Here is a 26664-nt window from a genome sequence, read left to right on the forward strand (position 1 = left end):
TGCTCTCCTCCTCTCCCTGCTCTCCATCCTCTCCCTGCTCTCCCTGCTCTCCTCCTCTCCCTGCTCTCCATCCTCTCCATCCTCTCCATCCTCTCCCTGCTCTCCCTGCTCTCCTCCTCTCCCTGCTCTCCATCCTCTCCCTGCTCTCCCTCCTCTCCCTGCTCTCCATCCTCTCCCTGCTCTCCCTGCTCTCCATCCTCTCCCTGCTCTCCATCCTCTCCCTGCTCTCCATCCTCTCCCTGCTCTCCTCCTCTCCCTGCTCTCCTCTCCCTGCTCTCCATCCTCTCCCTGCTCTCCATCCTCTCCCTGCTCTCCTCTCCCTGCTCTCCATCCTCTCCCTGCTCTCCTCCTCTCCCTGCTCTCCATCCTCTCCCTGCTCTCCTCTCCCTGCTCTCCTCCTCTCCCTGCTCTCCATCCTCTCCCTGCTCTCCTCTCCCTGCTCTCCATCCTCTCCCTGCTCTCCTCTCCCTGCTCTCCATCCTCTCCCTGCTCTCCATCCTCTCCCTGCTCTCCTCTCCCTGCTCTCCATCCTCTCCCTGCTCTCCTCTCCCTGCTCTCCATCCTCTCCCTGCTCTCCTCTCCCTGCTCTCCATCCTCTCCCTGCTCTCCTCCTCTCCCTGCTCTCCATCCTCTCCCTGCTCTCCTCTGTTCTGCGTAAGTAGAAGTATAAAGTAGTTCCTCAGAACTGTATTTAAGTTGCGTCTGAGCTGAGAGATGTTCATCCTGCAGCTGGACTCTGAGTGCTGGATGAGACCTTGAGGTTTATGTAGCATGTGGGTGTCGGGCGTGTGTGTAGTGTTTGTTTATGGATACACTCGTTCTAAAAGTAAACATAAAAACTTTCTGTTCCTTGTTGAATCCATTTTGTATTAAACTATTGGTCGTCTAGGGTTTAATTGACTTTAAACAGGAAGTGTGTCTGAAGCGGGGACTGTGTTGAAAACATGTTTGTTGCTCAATAAAAAGAAGAAATCTGAATCTTTGGAAGACCCTATGAAGTGCTCATACCACACATGACCAACTCTGCAACCATACAACTTATGACCTGCCTGCTAACACTTAGCAGGTGTAATGTTTACAATGTTCACCAACTGAGCTTAGCACGTTAGCAACTTTAGCTAATTAGCAGTAAACATAAAGTACAGATGAGGCTGATGAATGTCATTCGTTCTGCAGGTACTTGGTAATAACCAAAGAACTGTTGACCTGATGGTGGCGCGAGAAGACAATTCAGAGGATCACCAAAGAATGTCATCACAATCCATCCAATAAGTGTCGGAGTAACGTTTATACGGCTAGCATGGCTAAAAACCACCATGTTTGTTTTATTTACAACATCAATCGTCTAATACCAACTGTGACTGAAAATACATCTTTTATTATCAAAGCAACCATCTGTCACATTTTGTTCACGTCAACTTATAAAGAACGTTGAGAAGGTGGAACATCAGGTAACATGTATAGAAGTTACTTTTATGGAGCTTTATGAAACAACAATCTTCATTTATCCAACTTTAAATCTGCAGCAGTTTCAGTGGAACAAAGAATGTTGTAAAATTAAGTAACGTGTAAAAAAACATTGAACTCAGCATCTCAATACTTTACACTTGTAAATATAACTCAATAAAGTACAGGAAGACATTGACAACAATACTCATGAACTCTTACACCGACTTAAAAACCCTCTTTGTCGGGAGGTGCCCTCAAAAATGAATCTCAATTAACGACCAATCGGACGTTAGCCCTGAAAATGCTAAATCGCCGGCAATTTATCTTTGGCCCTGAATCTCCGGCTAGCTAACAAAATTAACAATCAGAAATAATCTAAATATTTATATCTTTGTTTTGAGGACATTTGTCTTGTTGGTGAATCCAGACGTGACGAGTACTGACTGCAGGAAACGAAAGCCACAGACGGGTTGTTTTTAGTGGCGGCCATCTTGGCTCCATGTTGCTAAAGCTACACTCACGTTCAACACGAAGAAGAGAAATCATGGATCGACTTGTTCTTTGACGCTGTACATCTGTTCTGTAAATATATTATTGTGTCTCAAACTGTCCTCCTGTTAGCCTGTTAGCCTGTTAGCATGCTGACAAATTTAGTAAATGAAAAACAGAAAACGTATCTTATGTTTTTTGTATTACCCTAAATGTAAGATTCTGCACGCCGACACAGTAAACCAGAGTTTTATCACCATAGTTCAGTTTATGTTTGTGTTAAGAGTTGTTCTGGAAGATGTTCTGGTGTAGGCCAGTGGAGTAAACAAACTTCTTAATCCTCCAGATTCACACAAAGTAAACCGGCAGGAACAATAACACTGGTGTCACACAAAGCAAACACTTCCCTTAGATAACAGTTCGTCATCACCAGATACTGATATCTGCCATGAACATGAAGCCCAGAAGAACCCTCCACATCTGAAGTCCCTTTCAGACGCTGCAGCAGGTGTACGCTTTGAGTTTAAACGCCATTATGTAAACGTTCATAGTTAGCAGGATGGTTTGTATTTATAATAAGGATTTTCTGGCACTTCAAACCTTAAATTAGATCAAGACAGACGTTTGCAAAGACAGTTAACATGCACAGATTAAAAACAGGTACGAAAGACAAAACAAAAACCAGCGGAAACCATTGAACGCCCCTCAGGCCTCACGGGCTCCAGAGGTTTCTTCATTTGTTGCATGTCAAAAGGCTTTTTACTGAAATGCTCACGATACAAACATCGCCCACTTTTGTCGTCATTTCGGCTAAAACGCTGAAGACGTGTTCAAGAAATAGTAAAAGGTGTTCGTCCTCCAATCATGAAGTGTTCAAAGATGGAGGACAGATTCATGTGGCAGTGAAGAGAAAGTACATTCCTCTCGTCTTCAGTCAGTGTTCACCAGCCCCGTGTGACGCGACCCTTCAGGTTCCGCTGGAAGACGAACTGCATCGTTATCGTTTTGTGGATTAAAGTAGCTGATAAATAAATCCAAGGCGATGCCGATGATGTAAACGTCTCCTCTTCCTCCGCACGCAGGAAATGCTGCTTCTAATAAATACACAGATGTTAAAGTTCTCTCAAACAGGAGTCAGGAGGATGCACGTTTCAGACCCCCCCCCCCCCCCCCCCTCACTCGTCCCTCCCCCCCTCCACCATCCTGTAGTGCTGCCTGCAGGAGGAGGGTAGAGCCACCGGCCACGAGAACACCACGGGCACCGTCGTCTGGACGTTTCTCTCCAGGAAGTTAAAGATGGGGTTCCACCACGTCCTCGACAGGAAGTTGTTCGGCGCTTGACGCAGCACCTGAGCAGAAACGTTATTAATAATGAGAAATGACTGTTTAAACAGTTAATAAACTCATTTCCTGATAATAGATTCATTTTTCCAGCAAAAGCACAAAACTTTATTGGTTCCAGTTTTCACATGTGACTATTTGAAGATCCGATGTGATAAGAAACTGAATATTGATGACATGTTACGGACAAAACGATGAATTTATTGAGAAGATAATCAGCAAGCGACAACGAGCCCTAAAAGTTACATAAAGTTACCCAATGGATCTAAATGTTCTTTAGGCTGCTGTAGGATAAATACTCAAAACTGCTGGTGACATGTTTCAGTCTGGACATAAAGCAACTAAATATGTGAGGTCATCAATGCATCTCAAAACCACAGCCGTCTGTCAGGGCGAGTAAATCCAACAAACCTCCAATCTGTGAAAATCTGCATCTGACACGCCGACTAAACATGACGTTATATTTAATAGTACAAGTATGTTGGTGTGTGTGTGTGTGTGCCTACATGTGTGTTGGCCATGGTGTGGTACCACCAGAAGGTCCTGGTGGTGGCGAAGTATCCGACCACCACGTCGATGCTGTAGTGCTCGTGAGCGATCAGGATGCAGACGACTCCCGAGGCGCTGAGGAACCAGCAGATCCACTGGTACCACCACATCCAGCGCGGGGAGTCTACACACGCACACGCGCACACACACACACACACACACACACACACACACACACACACACGTTAAAAACAAGAACGTTCTGATTTTTACAAACATTAATAAATATATTTAGTTGTTTCTCATGTGTTTAAAATGAGTTTTTCCACAAACAACAAATCAATTAAAACAAAATCAACCTGCGTTATGAGAAATAAAACTGCAGCACAAAGTGAAATAAATGAAGCAAAGTGTGTGTACTCACACTCTTTGATGAAGAGGTAGGACAGCGTCAACATGACGGTGTGACCGCTGTACAGGAAGTCCCCACACATCAGGTGAGATCCAGTCAGAGACAAACCTACACACACACACACACACACACACACACACACACACACACAGTATTGAGGAAACACTTCCCCCTGCAGGCTGAGTGCAGTAACTACAGGAGCAGTAAAAGCTTTGGGAGTTACCTCCTCCTGAGATCAGCCTTAATATCCTCCAGATTTTCCCCGTGGAGTCGTTGTACAGCTGCAGCAGAAACACATATTAACTCGTGCTGTGTGGAGGTACATGTCTACAAGTCCACAGCATGTATGCGTACCTTGGGAGCGCAGACCATGTGCTTTCCAGGCACCGGCAGGGTGGTGATGTACATGGTGACGCAGCGATACATGTAGAGCGTCCCGATCAGGAAGAAACAGCGCCGGCCGATGATCGCTCTGCAGAGAAACTCGTTTACTTCAATCAAATGTCAAAAATCAACGTTTTCTATTTTTCTCAGACGATTTGTAAACAATATAATCAGAAACACAAGAAATATAATCATCATAAGAGACGAGGGACAGGAAGTGCTAAGATCTTTGGTTCCCAGAACTACGTCTACTGACGCGGCGTGCAGCCGCAGATCGTACTTGTGTTTGAGGAAGATCAGCTGCACGAGCCAGAGTCCGACCAGGATCAGCCCGTTGACCTCGGTGACGGTGAAGGCCCAGGGCACTCGGTCCATGTAGTCGAAGAACTTGTCGGGCAGCGGCGGGCTCACAGACTTGTCCGGCACCCTCTCGTGGACGACGGTGATGATGACCGTGGTGAAGAAGAGGATGAACAGAGCGTAGAGGAAGGCCACGCCCGTCTTCCACCACTCCTTGGGCAGGCGGTTGGAACACTCCTCCGGCACGGTGATCTTCACGTAGTCGCAGTGGCGCCGCAGCCCGCTGCTCAGAGAGTGGATCAGCTGGCTCTGTCTGAACAGGCTGCTCAGTTTGCTGCCCTCCTGCTGCTTTTGGGCGTCGGCGGGGGGCGTCGGCGAGGATGCTTGGAACGCCAGGCTACCATTGGCTACCCTCGGAGGATGAGGAGGAGTATCGGGATTCGTCATGGTCACGTTAACCTCCACATGGGGGCGAACATCGCCGCTGTCCTGGATCAGTTCGGACGCTGCCATTGGTTGTTTAATATTTAAATTTCTCTTTGACCAATAAGGAAGAGCTTCTCTGGTTCACCAACCAATCACAGGCAATGAGCAACAAAAAGCTTTAGTCGTCTTATATTCCTGAATCACGGTCGGCTCCTCGGTTCAGACACGATCACGAGTCCAGCTTCATTGATTGACAGTTCAATAATCTGATCAATATCTGGAGTCACAACGGAGGCAGGTGATTGGTCGATCAGTGTGATTCAGCACAAACCTGAAAACACACAAAAAGTCAAAAGATGTTGTTTGGTTTTTTTCCTTTTCTGTATCGGAACGAGAGATAAATATATATAAAACACAAACACACACACACACACACACACACACACACACACACACACACACACACACACACCTGAGGGCGACACTCCCTGTAAAACACACACACACCCACTGATACTATTACACACCCACACTCAGTCTCTCACACACACACACACACACACACACACGTGACTTCTGGAAACGAGTCGGACAACATCGACGTCCTTATCAAACAGGAATCTGACTCCATCACATGTAACGATGTGTTTCCTGTTTGTCTGCTGGATTCTTCGCGTTTGGAAAGAACGGCAGCTTTAAGAGTCACATTTTGTTTTTTATTATTTAGTGGATCTAATTAATGCCGATGTAACGTACGGACGGCTTCATGTGGACTTTGAAAAGTAACTTATGAATATTTTGAAAAGTAACAGATAAATATTTAAAGAAACTTTAAATTGTTACATTTAAGAATGGAGTTTGGTGTGGGGTCATACGTCAACATATTCACTTTCTACATGTTTTCATGCAAACCCAGCAACAGATGCTGCTTTCAGAAGCTTCCTCCTGTTCCACTTCTTTCTGAGACGCAGTCGTGTTTGTGTTTCTCCCTCGGGGGAAACGCAGCGACGTGTGTGAACGGCTGCAGGTTGAAGTAAATGTTGAGTAAAGTCTCCGTCTCCTGCTAAATACCTGCGCTCCCTGCTGACGCCCGAACATCTCACACGACACTGAATGTGTTGCTTTCGGCTCCTCGTGCACACAACAGGATCATTGAGACAAATCAACACTTTCAGAAGTCAAATGTCCTCGGGACACTCGGACACTCGCAGGAGCTGAAGATGTGCAACAACAAATGCATTTAAAACACAGAAACTCCCTGAATGATGCAATCCTGTGACAAATAGCTGTAATTATGTTCCTATGTTCAATATGTTGTACGATTATTATCGCAGAATATAACTCTTAAGATTTTTATTGTTCATTTCCTATTTTCGATGATTTTTTGGCTGTATTGGGAAATATAATATATTTACAATGTGTTCCTGATTCAGACACTTAAATCTTTTAGTTGTTTCAGGAGCCGTCTGCAGTCACAACCTCCCGTACATGTGTGCAGGGTTGTGTCTCCAGCCGCAGTCACACGAACAGTAATGAAGTTAAGACATGAGAACTTCATTTCCCCAAATTAGAGCCGATTCACAAGAGCAGCAGCGAAACGTTACAGAACAAGATCATTCAGAGGTTTCTATTAAAGTTAGAAAGACATAAAGTATCAGAAAATAATGAAAAATCATCATCATCGCAATTATAATACATTTAGAATTATAAATAAAAAGCAGAAAATCCTCTCATTTTGAGAAGAAGGAGCAAAAGTTTAATCTGATAAATGAAAAATGTATAAATCAGGAGATTAACTTGATGAATCCATTCGTTGTTTTAGCACAAAGTTTGCTAATTAAATAACTTTAAATGATTCTAGGAAACTGATTAACTGGTCGATTTGTTGAATAAAGTAAATTAAAATGTATTAATGGTGGAATGTAACTTTACGTATTGTTGCACTAAACATTTTAATTATAATATTCTGTATTTATGTTTTTGACGTTTGCAGGACTTCCTTCTTAATATCTTAATTATTTAGTTTATGCACCAAAACACCGAAACAAATTCCTTAAAAGTGAAACCAAACCTGGCAACATTTACTTTCAGATTCTCACGTTTTCAGAGCCGATTTTCACCAAATAAATTGTAAACATGTAAATAGTTTTCTGCTGAGACGAAGGGATGAATGGACGTCACGTTGTGTTTACAACTCAAATGAACGTCATTCTCTCCGGACAGGACGACACAAACAGGAACTCAGGACACACCTGAGGCTCGTTTCAGGTAAAACCAGCTCCCAAAGTGCCGCGTTGTGCGCGTGGAGCTGGACACAAACACTTACCGTTTGAACTGCAGATCTTCACTTCTTACACTCACAACTTTTTCGTCTCCAAAAAGCTTTTCCTCCTCCTCCTCCTCTCGCGCCCTCTTCATTAAAACTGTGAGAGCGCGCACGGTTCTCCGTGAGCTCGGGCGTGTGTGGAAGGAGCTCCAAATATGGTGCGTCAGCTTCCGGTGACCCGCCCTGCTGACTCACCTCCGGGGCTGACGGCGGTGACTCACCTGAGATCGGCAGGACTCGGGATGTTCCGTGAAGTGGCAGAAAAAGAGACAGAAAAACGGTTGAAAATGTTAAATTCAGGATTTACTTTATTCTCCTACGTTTTTAGGAATGTTTCTTGTGTTGTTTTTAAACTTGATTTATTTACTCATTTTGTCCATACATGTACTTTGTTCAAATACAAACTCACAGTACACACACACACACACACACACACACACACACACACACACATATATATATATATATATATATATATATATATATATATATATATATATATACAGTATAAATATAAACAGAATAATTAAACATGCCTTTATCAAAAAATAAAAACAGAATACTAATCAGGTTAATAATTAAAATTCATGAATAAAACAATCATATTAAGGGGAGAAAATAACATAATAATATAATAAAAAATACTAAGTTGCATTGAAAATGAAATACAAATATATAAAAACACAAAACATATCCAAGGACATAATAATAAAACATACACTGATGCTGAAATAGATAAAAATGTTACAAACATTTTAAGTGTATTCCCTCGAGGCAGGATCGAACAGTCGACTCTGCAGAAGCACAAACACCTTTAAACCCGTGCTCCACCCTCTGCACCAACATTGACTGAAAAGATAACAGTTAAAAGTCCTGACTGTTAAACACATCTTGAAACCCGTTACCAATAACACAAACAACCATCTGACAGCTGACATCTCAAAGCGTTGCAGACGTGCTGAACGAATCGCTTCAAACTGTTTCAGTGTTAATGTGAAAACACAGATCTGAAGCCTCACGCCTGCTGCTGCACCACTCAAACATTCAAGGCTGTCGTAGAACTAGGTTCATGAAACCTCCGCCCACAACAGCTGCGATTGGGAACCATGAGTGTTGTAGGTGACACAGGAACACATGACGTTACCTGGACAATCCACACCTGTGGAAGCACCAAGTCTTCTGGGACAAGAAGCGCCTTAAAGCTGGAATCTGCTTTAAGTGACGTAGTAAAAGCTAAAATCTGAGCGTTGAACAGTTTCCTCTCCGCATGTGAACATTGTGTGTGTGACATTAAACGTACACCACCTCTCAAGGTAGAGGAGGAAACGGTGAACCAGCTGTGTCATGACAGGAAGCTTTAACGCACTTTAATCCTTGAAGCACATTCTCTGCTTCACCCTCAAGTTGTGTTTGTGTGTTCATCGTGTTATCTTTGTCCGAAGGATACGTTCAACACGTCTCCAGCACGTGAGTGTGAGGCTCTGTATGAAACACAGGCTTTTCACAATAAGAGACTCGTTTATGAAACATTGGATCCAACAGGTCGATGAAAGTGACGTGCAGATCTGTGCCGGAGACGGTCCAGTGGTGAAGGACGCCGGCCGCCAACGAGGGATCGTGGGAACGCTGCGGGTTCGAACCCCGCTTGAGGTACTTGACACGGTAGTGATTGTGATGTGTGTGTATGTGTGTGTGTGAAGTTTCATCTGCCTGCTCAAAAACACCAAATGTTCAACTAAAAGTCAACTTCTCCCAAAAACAACATCTAAACGCTGCGTTCACAAAAAACATGCGTCGAGGTTTCGCGTCGATTTCAACTTGCGAATTTCAACTTGCGAATTTCAACTTGCGAATTTCTGAATTTCCATCATCGTTCGGGAGGAAACTGCGAACACGTAAGTACAGCTGAGCTACAGACGTAGCTTGTTACCACTTTACATGTGTTCATCTTAAATCAGTTAACTTTAAACGACTGTTGATGATGATTAATGCATCGAGGTGTAAAACACGCTTTTAAATGTTGAATAAAGTTGAATCTTCTGAACTGATATTAAAGCTTAATGTATATATATATATATATATATATATATATATATATATATATATAATTATATTATAGAGACTCTGGTGTTTCAGTCGATGTGTTTCTGCACCAGTGATATCCTGATATTTTGGAAAATACTTAAAAACTTTATACAAAACATATAAAATGTGAGTTATAAGGAGGCTGCAGGCCAACATTTATAAAATACTCTCGTTTATTATTATTCATTTAATAAAAATAACATTTCAGTCATTTATTAGAAGTCACAAGAAGAAAAAGGCGAATAAAATAAAATAAGTAAAATAAAGAAGTTTGTTTTGTGGCTGTAGTGCAGGTTTCTACCAGCAGAGGGGGCTGACACAACACACACACACACACACACACACACGCAGACACACACGCAGACACACACACACACACCACACACACACACACACACACACACACACATCTCATATCACATATCTCTTTGTTTATGTATATTTAGTTTTATTTGCACACACATAAGACTTCATATAAACAATAAGAAACGTGACGCAGACTTTTACAACATTCTTCTCAACTTGAAGTTACTTTTTACATAATTATAATGTGAACTTATGTGTGTGTGTGTTTCCAGGGGTGGAAGAAGTACTAATTATATTATATACAATTATATATATATATATATATATATATATATATATACAATTATATACATATAATATAATTATATATATATATATACATATATATATAATATAATTATATATATATGTATAATATAATTATATATATATATATATATATATATATATAATTATATATATATATATATATATATATATATATATATATATGTGTGTTTGTCAATGTGGAGCTGTTCCTGATACTTTGAATACTATTGGGTATAATCTAGTTAGAAATAACTATTAACTTTAAGTGTCAAATAAATGTAGTGCAGTAAAAAGTAGAATAATATCTGACGTTGTATTTGATCAGACATTGAATCATTGAATCACAGAGCCTTGTTGTGCGTTTTTAAAAGGGGGGGGGGTGACCTTTGACCTCCAACCAGCTGTAGATGGAAGCAGACAGCTGACAGCGTGTGAGTCTTGCTGAAGACAAACTTGCTGAAGAGCTTTCTGTCTCAGACCAGCCGACCGACGACATGGAAAACACAGACGACCTGTTTAATCCCAGGTACGGGCTGCCAAACTTTGTGTGTGTACATATATATATATATATATATATATATATATAGTATAATGCGTATATAAATAAAGATAATATGAAGATCTACATGCCTTTCAGACGGTATTTAAAGGTTAAATCAGACGTCTGTTTGGTTTGTTAAAGCCACCGTTTTCTAAATGTTTTATTTCTTTAATTTAAACTCCCACACCTCCAGAAACATGTCCTTTCTGTGTTTCTTCATTTTTAATGACATTATTGTAGATTGTTGTTCTTGTTTATCTTCAGTAAAGTGACTTAGATTTTAGGGAGTTTATTTTTTTTAATGGCAAAACAAAAAACATTATTTGTTTTTATTTCGATCAGAAAATATTCTTTTACTGTTTTCAACAGAGTTTTAAATCATATTTTATGTATTGAAGGAGCTCTTCTTCCCTTGTTTTAAAAAAGGTTTTTTATTGTTTCGTTTCTCATTTCTCTTATTTTGCCTTGACGTACATTTTCTCAAGTTCTGTACATGTTTATGCTACTTGACACTTCTACTACATGAGGGAAATATTGTACTTGTTACTCCACTACAGGTATCTGACATCTTTAGCTACTTATAAAATGCTGCGAATCATAATAAATATATAATAAATGTAACTTTATGAATGGAGGCATTTTGCATAATGAGTACTTTTACTTTTGTTACTTTAAGTAGATGTTCTGCTCTGCGTGTACTTCTTCTTTACTTGTTATTTATAGCAGGAGGCCTGACTGCAGCTGTTTCTGCATTTCAGTGGTTTAGCAGCTGCTGCTCGTGTGTATATTATTTATTCACATCACCCATACATTGTGGGGACTCAGCCACCATTTGGGGACTAAAGTCGGGTCCCCACAAGGCCAAGTATTATTATTAAGGGTTAAGTTGTTGGTGTTTGGTTAAGGTTAGGGCAAAGGGCCGGACACACTGTCACACACACACGTACATGGACATGTTCACATGTTATTCGTAGCTTACGATGATACATTTCAGGCTTCATGTGGACGAATGATGATATTTACATTACATGGACCCCGTAATGGTTAAGTTTAATAAAAGAGTGTATGATTACAGGAAAGTATAATTTAATCTTTACACTCAATGGGAGTGAATGTAAATCAATATGATTTTTTCCTCAAACTGGATCATTTCTTTAGCAAAATATTTGGTTCTAAAAAAGCTAAATAAAGAGAATTACTATCTAGAAAATATTTTAGAAATAAGTGTATCTTGAAACAAGAAGACAGGTTGTGGCACTAGAGGGAATTATTTAGAAAATTCTTGATATACATTCATTTACATTAAAAACAGATTGTTTTATTTATTGTGTTGCTAACCTGCTGTTTGTCTCCCAGCCTGGCAGCTGCTATCATGAAGTTCGATCCGGAAGACGGCGAGCAGATCGTGGAGTATTTTAAAACTCACGCCCTGCTGTCGAGAGAGAAAGCATGTAAGAGCTACTTGTACATGTGCTGCAATTAATTCCTAGTTTCTTAGTTTCTTGCTTGAATTCAAGGCTAAACAAAATCCAAAGGCTGAAAAACGCTGTGACATTGTTTTTATAGATGTGTGTGTTTGTTTTAGTGCTGCAGGCGTCAGTCAGAGATCAGAGGAAGCTGCTGGTGGAAAATGGAAAACTGAAGAAAGACATCGAGCAGCTCCGAACTCAGCTGCAGGACAAACAGAGGAGACGCACCGGTGTGCGCGCACACACACACACACACACACACACACACACACACACACACACACTCTCACACACACACACACTCTCACACACACACACACACACACACACACACACACACACACACCATGTTCACTTTGAATTTAACTCACTTCACAAAACATTTCCTCACTTTTCAACAAATGCCAAAATGTTCAATGTTCCAAAATATTCTAGTTTTCCATAGAATGTCTTTAGTCCCCACATTCCCGAACTTGTAAAAGATTCCTTGATATTCATATGTTCCTCACTTCTCCAAAATATCTTTACTTTTGATAGAATGTCCCTACTTTTCAAAATGTCCTCACTCAAGGTCTAAAACTCCACTGGTCCTCACAAAGACAGAAATAGAAACAGTCACACACGCACAACTGCAGATAGTTGTCTTTAGCTCTGAGCTGGTTTGATGTCAGCTGTGGTCACATTTAAATAACAGAGAAAAAGAGAGGATTTTATTTAATTAGAACTTTATTAAGTCAAAACATTTTGGAGATTTGTCCAAAAGATAAAAAATCAACCAGATACATTAAATTAAATTCCTTCAATCACATCTGTTTTTCTCTCTTGCAGCCAAGGCTTTGTTCTCGCCTCCTCCAACTCTTAGCCCCGCCCCCATCACCTCTGTCAATCAGCCTCCCTCCTCTGCCGGGGCAACAGCTGCCATTCCGACAAATCCTCCTCCCCCTTCCTCACAAGACCGGAGAGAGAGACAGAGCAGGAGGAGGAGAGGAGAGAGGAAAGGTGAGATGAGGAGGGAGGGAAGAAATTAGGAAAGGAAGGAAGCAAGGAGATGGAAGTTGGGAGGAAAAATAAATAGTAAAAGAAAAGAGGGGAGGAATAAACTGCCTTTACCTCTCTCTCCCAGCTCGGCCCACTTCTGAGTGTCTCTCCTTGGGGGCGGAGCCTCGCATCGACGTCTCACGACTGGAGCTGCGGGTTGGACGGATCCTCAGCGTCCGCCTGCACCCGCTGGCCGAGGCGATGTCGGTCCAGGAGGTGGACGTGGGAGAGAACACCCCCCGTACGGTCGTCAGCAAGCTGGGAGGGAAAACAAACCTGGAGGAGGTAACAAACTGTTATACCTTTATTCTTAAAATGTTACTTGAAATATTTCAACTTTATTTTCAAACCTTCTGTACGAATGTGTTTCTTTAATTTAAAATGCGTCGTCTTTCCTAAAGACAAGAATTATTTCACCTCTCTGCAGCTGCAGGGCGGTCTCGCTGTGTTGCTATGCAACGTCAAGGCCTGCAAGCTGAGGGGCGTGGCCTCTCAGGCCCGCCTCCTCTGTTGCTCCACCTCCGATGACTGCTCAGAGTGGTTGGTCCCCCCCACAGGCTCCACCCCCGGAGACAGAGTCACCTTCCTCAACTACCCTGGTAACCATGGTTACAACGATGAAATTGTAATAGAAATAATCACCGAACATAGTGAATGAATTTAACAACATTAACAAAGGAGTTCATCTGTTCAAAAACATACAAACAAAGAAAAAGAAAGACTGAAGTAAACAGAAGAGTTACGAACACAACAACGTTACGTTAGTACGTAACTACGTCCCTTTCTACGTCACATACATAACGTAATAACTACGTCCCGTACTTATTCTTCTTTTTCTAAACCTCATCAAGCAGTTTTATTGCCTGAACATAACCAAGTAGTTTTGGGAGTCAATCTACTTAAGCTGTCGTTTTGGTACGAGGACATGTTGGTCTCTTTCCAGGTGATCCATCAACCGCACGCTCTCTTGTTTCAGGCGATCCGGACAGAGAGCTGCAGTCCAAGCAGAGGGTTTGGGAGCTTCTTCAGCCCGACCTGCAGGTGGACTCTAAGGGTGTGGCCAACTATAAAGGCTGCGGGTTCGAGGTGAAAGGGAAGGGGCTGTGCAGGGCCCCCTCCTTCACCAACTGCATCATCAGATAGACGCCGAGAGGGGTCCCAACATACAAGACATGCAGAAGACGTGACGTGAACCAGAGCACTTTTATTGTGAAAAGCCAGCTCCACTGTGGCAACTATAAAAATCAGCTGCTGATAATCATTTAGCTAGTTGGTAGCTAATGCCGTTAGCTAACAAAAGAAGAAGAAGAAAGTTGATGAATTTAAGTTGCATCACTGTTTATTGATTACATTTTTTTAAACCACAATCATCTGTTTCCTCAAGTGTTCTTGTTTATATAAAGGTGTGAAGAAAGCAAGGCTCGCTTCGTAACGTTATTATGGGCCTGACACTACATCAAACAATCTTTCCAACTCAGTAAACAGCACTGAACAGTTAGAAATATCTGCGAACTGCGTGATCAGAGACCTAAAAGAAACTAAGTTACACGAAATTATGAATAGAATTCAAAGTCTTGCTTATATCCTCACGGTTAGGGGGAAAGGTAATTAGCTCACATCCAAGCAGACATACAAAATCATTTTAAACACAAAAAGTCATCGGTGTGGTTTCTCCTTTAAGTCAGAGTGAGACCTCCGTCCTGACTGTCAGAGCTCTGTGATGGTTCCGGGCTGAGAGGCGGAGCAGTCGGTCTCTTAATGGTCGTCCTCTGATTGACGGCCAGTCACAGCTGTTCTCCAAGAACAAGACTCCTCCTTCCACCCCTTCAGCCAGAGCTCTCAGCCAATCACTGGTCTGTGATAGGTAACCTGCCGGCTGAAGCCCCGCCTCCTTCAGGTGATCAGCGTGTGTGAGAACGAGTAAAGCGTGACAACGCCATTCTGGGCCGAAAAGAGTCTGAACGGCAACACAAAATACATAAAATCACTAAAAACATCACATATGTTACAGTGTGTGTGTGCATATGTGTGCATGTGTGTGTGTGTTTGAGTACCTCCACCTGCTCCACCAGGTGTGTGTTGTTGTGCGGCAGGTCAGCTCTCACAACGAGCACAAGTACGTGCACGCCCTCAGGGCAGAGCTCGTGCACGCTCTTTGGGCGGGGCATTGGAGGGGGCGTGTCAACCACTCTCAACACTAGGTCAGACTCCGCCCCCTGTCTCCTGAAATACCTCTGGAAATTTCGGCTTCGGAGCCGGTGCTCCGTCGTCATGGAAGTGCCAGAAATGCAGGTACCTGTTTGGAATTCCTCTCCACCTGTCAATCAATTTATAAATAAATAATTTCATTGGTGGATTAACCTTTTTGTGTTTACCATCTGAAAGTAGTTCGAACCCATTTCCGTCAAGAAAAGAAAAAGATGAATAAAAAGTGTGAGTAAAAGTATTTGACAGCGTATTGGGACTGTTGTAGGTTTAAAGAATGGTGGAGGGGGTCAATGTTCTGAAAAGAAAAATGACCTGAATTTCCGAGAGAGTCGTACATTTACGAAAGAAAACTTGGATATTCTCGACTAAAGTAGTAAATGAATATGAAAAAACTTGAAAGAAATGTTCACAAAAACAAATGAGTGGTATTAAATACTAACAAAGTTAAATTACTATCTCACACTTTGGAATTGGTAACATAAGATGCTTTTATTTCCAATTCAATGGACTTTATTGACAAGATGTTTGACGTGTTACCAAAGCACAATTGCGATTATGAAAGACAAGTTAGCTCAATGCGACGTAACTTTAACAAGACAAACCAAAACAATGTAACTGTTGAACAACTGACCAATCAGAGCATTCCCCACGGAGCTCCTCCCACTCTGCCTGTCGCCTAGCAACAGCACGTTCAGGGCCAGCACATTCTGCTCGACGTCACCATGACGACACCAGCCGCTGAGGATTCTGAAGGGGTTGTTGCCATGGCGACTGTGTTCCGTGACAAGAGCCATCTCAGGATACGTTAAACTAAGATTCAGAAACGTCACGTGGTGGTTAGCGAGGAATGACTTCACGTCCTGAATGCATTTCTTCAGCATTAAAGGTCCAGTGTGTAGGACAGGGTGGCGTCTAGTGGTGAGGTTGCACCTTTCTGCTCACCCCTCCCTTTCCACGCGAGTCGGACAGAATACGGTGGCCTTCAGGAACGTAAGAACGTGAACGATCTTCTCTAGAACCACAGTTTGGTTTGTCCGTTCTGAGCTAGAAACACGGCAGCGCAACATGGCGAAAACTCGTTTCAGGTGATCATACACTTTACACATTATGAACATTATATTCCATTTTTTCCAATACGTCCCCGTAAATACTACACACTGGTCCTTTACATTGTCAAATATGATTTTATATTATCTACACAATTTGAAATGCAAACACACAAAAACACTTTCATTCCATTTATTCATGCATTTTCTGATGTAGACTAAAAAAACTTCTTACTTTGGCACTTCTGTTGATGTAAACATAGACATGTCAAAATGTTAAAAGAAGTTTCTTTATCCAACTCGTAACAGCCTTTCTATCAGTGGATTATAAACACAGACACAGAACTTCAAAAGCTAGTTTAAAACCAGTTTGATCCGTGCAGCAGTGTCTTGCTTTGAACTGAACCTCAAAGTGACGTGAACCTGACGAGTTCACACTTCAGAGGATCAAATATATCAGTTGATGATAAACCTTCTACCAAACACTTTAAGAATCAAACTGTTCAAGTACAAAACATCTAAACTACAGAATTTACAAAAGCGAGTCTCACCTGCTTCACCTCATCAGGAGACGCGTCACATTTCCTGGACTGATCGATATTGTAGGGTGTGTGTGTGGTTACTGGTTAAATAATAACCAGTCCTACCCATCTGTCCCTCACTCTGTACTTTTATTAGGTTGTAAAACTGAAAACATCCCTGCAATTTAGATTTAAAGGGACACACACTTAAAGGTAACTGTAGCTTGAGTGTGTGTACCTGGATGTTTACAATAAAAAGTTGGATGAACACATGCTGGTCTGAAACTGAAGCATCTCCGTCACTGTAAAATAAAGTTAGAGTCAACACTGTCCGAGCCTCCGGCAGCTGCAGAGGGAAGCATCATCTGCTCACAGTTTATTCTAACAGTCTGAAACCACGGAGAGAAGATAATCTGAGGCAGATATTATTAACAGACTGCACAAACACATTTACATTTTCTTCAGCAGAATTGCATACATTTGTACCATACTTGTGAGGACATGATGCATCTTTAACAGACCTGATGGCAGAGCAACAACCAGCCGCAAACATCATCCAAGAGCAAATATACCAAGATCTTTATAACAATCAAACCAAGGACAGTGATGCCCAACAGCAACCAACCACAGGGAACATGCCCACACATTTGAATTGATTTGAATAGTTTCTCGGATGGTTTTGCAACAAAATAATGACCTTATATGGTCGTACGCACCAGCACATTTGTCCTTCCTGCAAACTTTCTGCAAAACAGTCCTCACAAGGATTCAAAAGCCTAAAAGGACATTTTCTGTTGGCTACTTGTTGCTACACTCGTACATTCCAACAGAGGACGTCCACAATGATAATAGTGCCAGGTTTACCATCGAAATGTATCATCAGCCAGATAGCATTATAGTACAGTGTAAAAAGGAAATATGTCATTTCAAAAGAACTCCAGTCTGACTTTGACACGTCTTTCGGGTAACGCATTAGCTAAGTTCAGACTCCCTGAAATCTGATAAAGAGCAGGACAGAACTGCTAACGTTAGCTAAATTCTGTTGTAGTATTAATGGATGTTCCTGTCCTGAACAATTCTTCTAATATAGTCTGTAACTCCACCAACTTTAGCTGTTAGAAGAGGTAACACTATTCCTGTTCAACCTTTACATGCTTTCTCTTTGTCAAATTCTCCAAGACTATAAGGTTGCTTATCGCACCTATGCAGATAACACCGACATCTATCTAGCACTCTAACCAAATGACTTTGGTCCTATTGACTTGATAGACCATCATGCTAAAATGTCATATTAAAAAACGCTCTGCTGGGTAATTGTGGAAGGCAATGACAAAGTTGATATTTTGTTGTTGAGTTTGGAGACTTTGTTGTTTTTTGCAGATATCTAGCTATAAAACATAACTCAGATAAAACAAGACATTAAATCAGATAAAGTGTTTTATATGAAATTGAGACCTGATAAACTCAAAAATAAAGCAATCTGATGATTTTTTAAGGCCTAATATCTGTAGAAAATGTACTTTTTCTTTACCCACGGACACACTGTTCTCTGTTTTCCATTACAGAATGAAGACAGAATTCAACCGTAATCCTCAGATGGATATTTAAATTGGCAAAGACTTTAAATATCTGAGCTTTAACTCTATGGTCATAAATAACATTTATCTGCACAGTCACTTAAATCACTTCCCGGTGTCTCTACAGGCCTGTGGGCATGCCTTTTCCTCTTTGTTAATCTTATCACCACCCACCAGTACTGGGGGAACTGGGATACATGTGGTTCAACCAGATGTAGGGCTTTTCTGCCTCAGATATGAAAAGTTACTTCAACATTTTGTGAAAATGGGAGGTGGAGTAAGGATGTGGTTAGCCTAACTTAGCAATAAAGGCGGGAAAGAGGGGAAAACAGCTCTAAAGCTCGCTAATTAACATGTTTACTTGTATCTCCTTTGTTTAACGCAGACACAAAGAGACAATAAAACATAACAATGTGTTGTTTTAGGGGGAGTTATAGTTAACGTCCCACAGGTAGAACAGAGGCTGCTATGAATCTTGATAGTGCTAACCACTGAATTTGCTGATGGTGTGATTTTCGGGTTGGCACCCATTATGTTAGAAAGACATTTGAGTTGAGAAAGAGTTCTTTTGTTTGAAAAATCTCAATATCTGGAGAAAACATAGAAATCATAGCAGCTAACGTGACTGTACAAACCATCTGCACTTTCATCCTGTTAGCTTTTGGTTAATTTAAACAAGATTGATCTTTTATCACATATGGTCCAAAAAACGTATTACATTGACATGATTTAGCCATGATAGCTTAGCCACACAGCCACACAACTCTCACACTATGTTAACTATGTTAAATGAAACTACTAAACGTATGCACTTCAGACTCTGGGAAGGCTTTACATGAGGCTCAGGTTTGTCCCAAAAAGAAGACACAAACATATTTAACATGACAAATTCTTTTAATCATAAAAAACACAGAGTAGTGGTTGATTAACATGCTGTTTTACATTACAGAAACAGAAGAGTCCTTCTTCAAGTGGTGGAAATATACCTCCAAAATAAACTGGCGGAGTGACACATAAACAGATAGTTACGCCTGCATTCATCCAAAATATACAGGAACAACTTATGGAAAATAACTCATAATAGCAACAGTGCAATCGAACAAGACGTCTGGAGAAAGCTAAATGTTTGGGAAGAGAACGGTTTGGTTTTAACGAGGCAACATTTCACAGTTTTAAGAGGTGAACGAGTTTCTATTGACGCCTAGTTTCCAAATGGGTGTTAGCTTGACAGAAGAAGGTATATTTGTGTTACAGTTGTTGTTCTGGGAGTTTCAGTAACTTTATACATTTACAAAGTCCTTTATTTAAGTCTTTAAGGTGTTGAGGAACCTCAGAGTTCGGGTAATCTTAGCCGCTCTTTGAAGGCTAATAGCTAAAGATCACCTGTTTATCACAATGCAACTAAAGTCATAATGTCATCACCTGTCTGGGCTGTTATTATATGTTTGTCTATCCTGACAATGGACAGAGAATTTAAGGTTAAGTTCAGTTTTTTCTTTGTAAAACATACTTTACTTTCAATGCTAAGGTAACGTAGACCATGCAAGCTTACCAGAGAGGTATTAAAATGATTGAATGAAAAAGAAACTATAAATCTACTTATATCAGTGCATATAATATATCAGGACTTGTTCAGTATGTTCAGTATGTAGTATAATAAAGCGAGGTATCATTAGAACATCACTGAAATCAGTGAAAGTATCTCGTCCTTATCTCCAAACTAACACAATGTTTCCTTGTTTGAGAATAAAGATATATTTTAGACAATTTCTGTAAGATAACAGCACACGATTGTATATCTGTGGGTATTAGAAGCCTACAGATGCAACATTACAACAGACATGTATTAGATTTGGAATATTAATGCTTTTCCTGTTGGTGTGAATGAGGTCAAACTGGACTTCAAAGTGGTTTCTGCTCGTCTAGACACCAAAGGAGGAAACCAGATCTGAACCACAAAGAGTTTCACATCCCGCCTGACAGGAAGCTAATTAGCATTGAGATACTGGGACAGTTTGGAGGAGGGGTTCCAACAGGTATGCTTATTCACCCCTCCCTCCGTTTGTCTCTGTCAGAATCTCTTCTTTCTGGGTCTCTGCCTCTCGTTCCCTCAGGAGTCAGTCACTGGCAAAAAGCGGGAAGTCTTTCATTTCTTTGAGGCCACTTCTTCCCCTCCGCCTGTCTTCCAACCCAGCCACCCTTCCTTAGTTTTTCTGGCACACGTGAAGTCTTGTCTTTGCCACGTCTGGCGATGGCGACGACTTTGCTGCTGATGAAGACAGCAGTGAAGTGTGGGGGGAGGAGTGGCGAGACGGGGACGCTGCAAACTTAGACTTTTCCACCGCCACCAGCAGTGATGACGAAGACGGCGGTGAAGACTTGGCGCCGGGCTCTCGCAGCGTTCGGCAGCTAAGTCCATCGCCGCAGGAGCAACGCTGGAACAGCTCCAGGCCGTGGTTCCCCTTTCGGCGGTGTCGCGTGCAAACCTGTCCCTCCTGCAACACCGGCTTGCAGATGCGAGTCCAGAAGTGACGAGCACAGCACAAAGTGTTCGAACAGTCTGAGGAGCGTAGACAGGGATCCCCAACCTGACCTGGAAACACAATAAGACCACCGCCAATGTGTGAAGGAAGTAGCATTAATCATATTGTCCCTTTGTCAGGAGAGTTTGAGATGTTTTTTTAGTGTAAAGAGAAACAAAATAATTTTATACTTAAACATTAAATCTATATTTCCCAATTGTAATTATATAAAAAAATATTGTTTCAGTAACAAAAACTGCTCTAAAACCAAATGAAATACCGTAAAGAAACAAAGAAGGTAGTATAGGAGGATTAGAATATCATCACAATTGAGTGAGTTTGACAGTCAATTAATAATCACTTGATGTAAAAACGTAACAAGTTCTGATAAAACAACTCTGGGACATTCAGTTATTTCAGTCAGATTGACACGCATCACGTTTTTTAAATAATCTGACAGCCTCTAAGAAGTTCCAGACAAATGAAACATGAATTCAAAGTGAATGCTCACCTTTACTGGAGGATCCTTTGGCCTCCATCCTCCCTCTCTTCCTCCATCCTTTCTTTTTAGACAGTGTACTCATCTGTCCATCTGAGTCTGGGATCCTCTGAGACACAAAACTGTCGTCGTCAGGAACACAGATATCTTAAAGAGAGAGAGGAATGAACGAGCATTTCAAAGACTAGGATTATGAGATGCTAATAATCATAACATACGGTACATGTTTAAATGATGAACATGTTACAGTAAAGGGTTTGTATGTAAAGCTAATCTTACTATTGCTGCAGTGGTTGCCCGGGCAACACATGCTGTCCCTATGGCAACGCCTCTTCCTCTTGCGGCAGGTCTGACAGCGGGAGTGGGCGGGGCCTTTGGTGGGGGCGTGGCAGTAGCTGCCCTCGCTGCACTCCAGATCGCTCATGCACTGATAGAGCTGCAGAATCACACAGAACATTCAGAACATTGAAAACATTTAGAACATTCAGAACGCTTCAGAACACTTAGAACGCATCAGAACATTTAGAACGCATCAGAACACTTAGAACACTTAGAACACTTAGAACGCATCAGAACACTTAGAACGCTTCAGAACACTTAGAACGCATCAGAACACTTAGAACGCATCAGAACATTTAGAACGCATCAGAACATTTAGAACGCATCAGAACATTTAGAACACTTAGAACGCATCAGAACATTTAGAACACTTAGAACGCATCAGAACATTTAGAACGCATCAGAACATTTAGAACGCATCAGAACATTTAGAACGCATCAGAACATTTAGAACATTTAGAACGCATCAGAACATTTAGAACGCATCAGAACATTTAGAACGCATCAGAACATTTAGAACGCATCAGAACATTTAGAACGCATCAGAACATTTAGAACATTTAGAACACTTAGAACGCATCAGAACATTTAGAACGCATCAGAACATTTAGAACGCATCAGAACATTTAGAACGCATCAGAACATTTAGAACACTGCTCTGAAACTTTGGAACAATTCTCCCTTGGAACACGCTACGTCACACACTCACCGTCAGGTCCAAGCTCGGCTCCCACGTGCTCCTGTTTACCGGCAGCGCGTGCCCCTCCCTCAGGATCACAGTCCTGAGGGAGTTCAGTCGGACACGCGCCTCTCCGCCTCGGGAACACGCCACCAGCACGAGTGCGAGACACACCATCAGCACCACCCGACGGCTCATGACTGCTGGGGAAATAAAGACATATAAAGTAATGTAGCTACCTTCTGAAGTGTTCAGCTGCACATAGCACGTGACTCTACCCCCTTACTACACTTTGGAAAAAGAAGAAATGTCCAAACTCAATAAGCCATAAAGCTAATTCTTTATTTTAAATGTCTTGAGCATCATCACCGAAGCTAAATCCAGTGCTAAAGTAATAAAGAGCTGAGCCTGGAAAACACAGTAGGATTGGGAACATTGGTTTGAAATGTATATTCTCGCAGCAATTAGCAAAGAAATCCCCACAATGAGAGGTTACCTGGCGCGTGCAGGGCGACGTTCCTTCTGTGGGTACAACTTAATCCCGGTTTGTTGTTGAAAGATTAAATTCCTCTATTGTGTCCAAAACTAGAGTAAGAAGTGTAAAAAGTATGAAGCCTCTCAGGTGAGCAGAGAAGATGCTCGTCTGACTGCAGGAGTCCAGACAGGTGAGCTGTCCCCGGACCTTCATCCACTTTATAGGCTGCCATGCGTTCCCCCGGTCCGCCCAGAGCTCCAGCCGCGCGCCCCCGCCCCTCCCGCATCGATACCAGCGCCCCCTCACCTGCAGCCATCGATACAGAGTTTTTAAAAAGAACGTGTCTGCTGTGCTTTTTAACTCCAACCTGCAACTGAAGCCTCGAACAAAGTGACTTTCATTGTTTTCAAGAGTCAGTTCACTGTAGAACTCCTCACAGCAGAAACACAGGATGCACACACACACACACACACACACACGCACGCACGCACGCACACACACACACACACACACACACACACACACACACACACACACACACACACACACATATATAATATATATATATATTTATCAGCTAACCTTTTGTATGTGTAAAGTACTATTACTGTAATATTCTCCAGTAACCATCACTGTGAAACAAACTTGCAAACATTATGCTCTTCATAAATTATGTGTGTAAACATCTTCATTTATAAAGTGACTGAAGAATTATCACATATATGCAGTTAGTACATTATGTACCCCTGAAATGTAGTGTAAAGTGTATATATATAAATATATATATATATTTTGTCAATAAAAACTTGTGAACTTTAGTATTTTTATACTATATACATATATATATATATATATATATATATATATATATATATATATATATATATGTATATGTATATATGTATATATATATATATATATATATATGTATATATATGTATATTATCTATATATATATATATATATATATATATATATATATGTATATGTATATATATATATATATATCTATATATATATATGTATATGTATCTATATATATATATATATATATATATATGTATATTTATATATATATATCTATATATATATATATATATATATATATATATATATATAACCCTTATATATATATATTTTTTTTTTCAATAAAAACTTGTGAACTTTAGTATTTTTATACTTTTTATAATACATTTGCAACTGTGTACTTAAAGTAATTACATATTGTATTTGACATTATTAAATGATTAAGTGGGTTTTATTTACCTCATACACAGGTAAATCCAGTGGTGCCCAACATAGGGGGCGGGCCCCTCCAAAGGGTCACCAGCTGAGAGCTGACGATTAATGTGAGAGAAGAAGAAGAAACTAAAGTCTGATGCACACATTTATATTCATATTTCAATATTAACAAACTGTATTTGATCATTTATTGTTTTTTATGTGAAATGTTAATCTGCAAAGTAACTAAAGACGTCAAAACTGCACTTAAGTAAATGTACTTAGTTACAGAAAGGTGATTCAAAGCTATTCAATTACACACTTCCTGTTCTCTCTCTCTCTCTCTCACATCACACACTCTCCTCCTCACCACACCACACACACACACACACACACATACACACACACACACACTTTACTGGTAACTGAACTCGGGCGTTCTGAATTTAAACGCAGCCTTTCACATGCACACGGGAGGAAATCTTTCAAAACTACATGCAGACATTTCTATTACCACGAGGGAGAAGCAGAATGTTGCTCAAACTGAAACGTTATCTGGTTTCTGTTTAGAAATAGAACAACACTTCTTGTTTCTACACAGCCAGAGGCCATCACCATGTTGCTGCAGCTTATTGCAAAGCAACAGCTCCTTGAATCATGACAGGAAGTCCACGAGGAGCTGTGCTTCAACATTACGTCTGGTTTTCTGTCCCTTTTACTCATTTTACTTTTGGTTGTTTTGTCTCTTTTTGCTAATCTGGTAACAGTTTTATGAGTTTAATAATATATTATATATAATAATGTTATTTGCATTTGGCTCAGTAACACCTTGTGTTGAGTATTTATCTGCTGCACACACCTCATGCCAGAGAACACTTTAGTGCTGCAGCTCCTTTTAATGACTTTATAAACTGCAGGGCAGTTCAATTTAGAGTAATACAAAGTAAAAAAGTACAATATGTAATCTGAGGTGTTGTGGAGAAGAAGTATAAAGTATAAAGAGGCAGAATCGTACAACATAAAGAAGTAAATGTTAAAGTAAAAGAGTTAAGACCTCCTTACCGTCTCATCTTCTTCCTGCTCGTTTCCTGTAAACGCTCTGGTTCCGACTCTCACCCCCCCCCCCCTCCCTCTCTCTGTGTGTCTTCTTCTTCCACCTCTGTTAAAATGAGACGTCCACTAGTGTCGACCTTCACAGTGAGAACACATCGTCTGATGTTCAGTCTGAAGCAGGAAGTCGTGTCTGTCAGCTGCAGTTCCTGGTGTTGTCTCAGGGGGCGCTGTTGTCCGCCAGTAATCTCTGCCTGTTCCTCTGAGACAGAAACTCTGTGTGTGTGTGTGTGTGTGTGTGTGTGTGTGTGTGTGTGTGTTATCCTATCAGCCATTAATGATCTCTGATATTTTACATTTATTTGTATATTATTTGTATTGAATTTGAATAATAACACATGCCTTCACAGGCCAGCAGACCCTTACGCGATGGGAGCAGAAGATAAAGATGGCTGCCATAAAAGATACAACCTGTCCGCTAATCCTCTGAGAATAAACTTTATCTTTTCTGATTTTATCCACACAATTAAAACACAGCTGAGCGTGGAAAGGTTCAACGTTACTCACTGAAAGGTCAGGAGTTTATTTGTCATCAAGATAGAAGTGTGTGTGTGTGTGTGTGTGTGTGTGTGTGTGTGTGTGTGTGTGTGTGTGAGAGAGAGTGTGTGAGAGAGAGAGAGAACAGGAAGTGTGTAATTGAATAGCTTTGAATCACCTTTCTGTAACTAAGTACATTTACTTAAGTGCAGTTTTGACGTCTTTAGTTACTTTGCAGATTAACATTTCACATAAAAAACAATAAATGATCAAATACAGTTTGTTAATATTGAAATATGAATATAAATGTGTGCATCAGACTTTAGTTTCTTCTTCTTCTCTCACATTAATCGTCAGCTCTCAGCTGGTGACCCTTTGGAGGGGCCCGCCCCCTATGTTGGGCACCACTGGATTTACCTGTGTATGAGGTAAATAAAACCCACTTAATCATTTAATAATGTCAAATACAATATGTAATTACGTTAAGGACACAGTTGCAAATGTATTATAAAAAAGTATAAAAATACTAAAGTTCACAAGTTTTTATTGAAAAAAAAAAATATATATATATAAGGGTTATATATATATATATATATATATATAATATATATATATATATAATATAA

General features: G+C 40.8%; 3 protein-coding genes across 3 annotated transcripts; 1 reads left to right on the forward strand and 2 right to left on the reverse strand.

Moving 5' to 3' along the window:
• Nucleotides 1–3113: 3113 nt before the first annotated feature.
• LOC115005747 (phosphatidylcholine:ceramide cholinephosphotransferase 2-like) lies at nt 3114–7741 on the reverse strand. Its single transcript, XM_029427700.1, has 7 exons — nt 7617–7741; nt 4845–5621; nt 4535–4652; nt 4404–4461; nt 4193–4288; nt 3786–3952; nt 3114–3287 (listed from the first exon to the last, which is right to left on the reverse strand). Exons 2-7 carry the CDS (start codon nt 5375–5377, stop codon nt 3114–3116), a joined length of 1146 nt encoding a protein of 381 aa, XP_029283560.1. The 5' UTR covers nt 5378–5621; nt 7617–7741.
• Nucleotides 7742–10712: 2971 nt separating this feature from the next.
• Nucleotides 10713–14782, forward strand: LOC115005748 (aminoacyl tRNA synthase complex-interacting multifunctional protein 1-like). Its single transcript, XM_029427701.1, has 7 exons — nt 10713–10842; nt 12214–12308; nt 12443–12556; nt 13155–13325; nt 13450–13649; nt 13792–13963; nt 14341–14782. Exons 1-7 carry the CDS (start codon nt 10811–10813, stop codon nt 14505–14507), a joined length of 951 nt encoding a protein of 316 aa, XP_029283561.1. The 5' UTR covers nt 10713–10810; the 3' UTR covers nt 14508–14782.
• A 263-nt stretch (nt 14783–15045) lies between these two features.
• LOC115005746 (GTPase IMAP family member GIMD1) lies at nt 15046–16366 on the reverse strand. The gene is made up of 3 exons (XM_029427699.1): nt 16204–16366; nt 15419–15681; nt 15046–15321 (listed from the first exon to the last, which is right to left on the reverse strand). Exons 1-3 carry the CDS (start codon nt 16364–16366, stop codon nt 15046–15048), a joined length of 702 nt encoding a protein of 233 aa, XP_029283559.1.
• Nucleotides 16367–26664: the final 10298 nt, after the last annotated feature.

The sequence above is a fragment of the Cottoperca gobio genome, unplaced genomic scaffold (genome assembly GCF_900634415.1).
Source record: "Cottoperca gobio unplaced genomic scaffold, fCotGob3.1 fCotGob3_35arrow_ctg1, whole genome shotgun sequence".
Classification (NCBI taxonomy): Eukaryota; Metazoa; Chordata; class Actinopteri; order Perciformes; family Bovichtidae; genus Cottoperca; species Cottoperca gobio.

Coding starts and splice junctions, on each gene's coding strand:
- LOC115005747 (XM_029427700.1), bottom strand. CDS start 5,377: ATGGCAGCGTCCGAACTGATCCAGGACAGCGGCGATGTTCGCCCCCAT. Junction 4,462..4,534: donor ACATGGTCTGCGCTCCCAAG/GTACGCATACAT, acceptor TTTCTGCTGCAG/CTGTACAACGACTCCACGGG. Junction 3,288..3,785: donor ACACCATGGCCAACACACAT/GTAGGCACACAC, acceptor GTTTCTGCTCAG/GTGCTGCGTCAAGCGCCGAA.
- LOC115005748 (XM_029427701.1), top strand. CDS start 10,811: ATGGAAAACACAGACGACCTGTTTAATCCCAG. Junction 10,843..12,213: donor GACGACCTGTTTAATCCCAG/GTACGGGCTGCC, acceptor TTTGTCTCCCAG/CCTGGCAGCTGCTATCATGA. Junction 12,309..12,442: donor GCTGTCGAGAGAGAAAGCAT/GTAAGAGCTACT, acceptor TGTTTGTTTTAG/TGCTGCAGGCGTCAGTCAGA.
- LOC115005746 (XM_029427699.1), bottom strand. CDS start 16,366: ATGGCTCTTGTCACGGAACACAGTCGCCATGGCAACAACCCCTTCAGA. Junction 15,682..16,203: donor CGTGGGGAATGCTCTGATTG/GTCAGTTGTTCA, acceptor ATTGATTGACAG/GTGGAGAGGAATTCCAAACA. Junction 15,322..15,418: donor ACCTGGTGGAGCAGGTGGAG/GTACTCAAACAC, acceptor GTTGCCGTTCAG/ACTCTTTTCGGCCCAGAATG.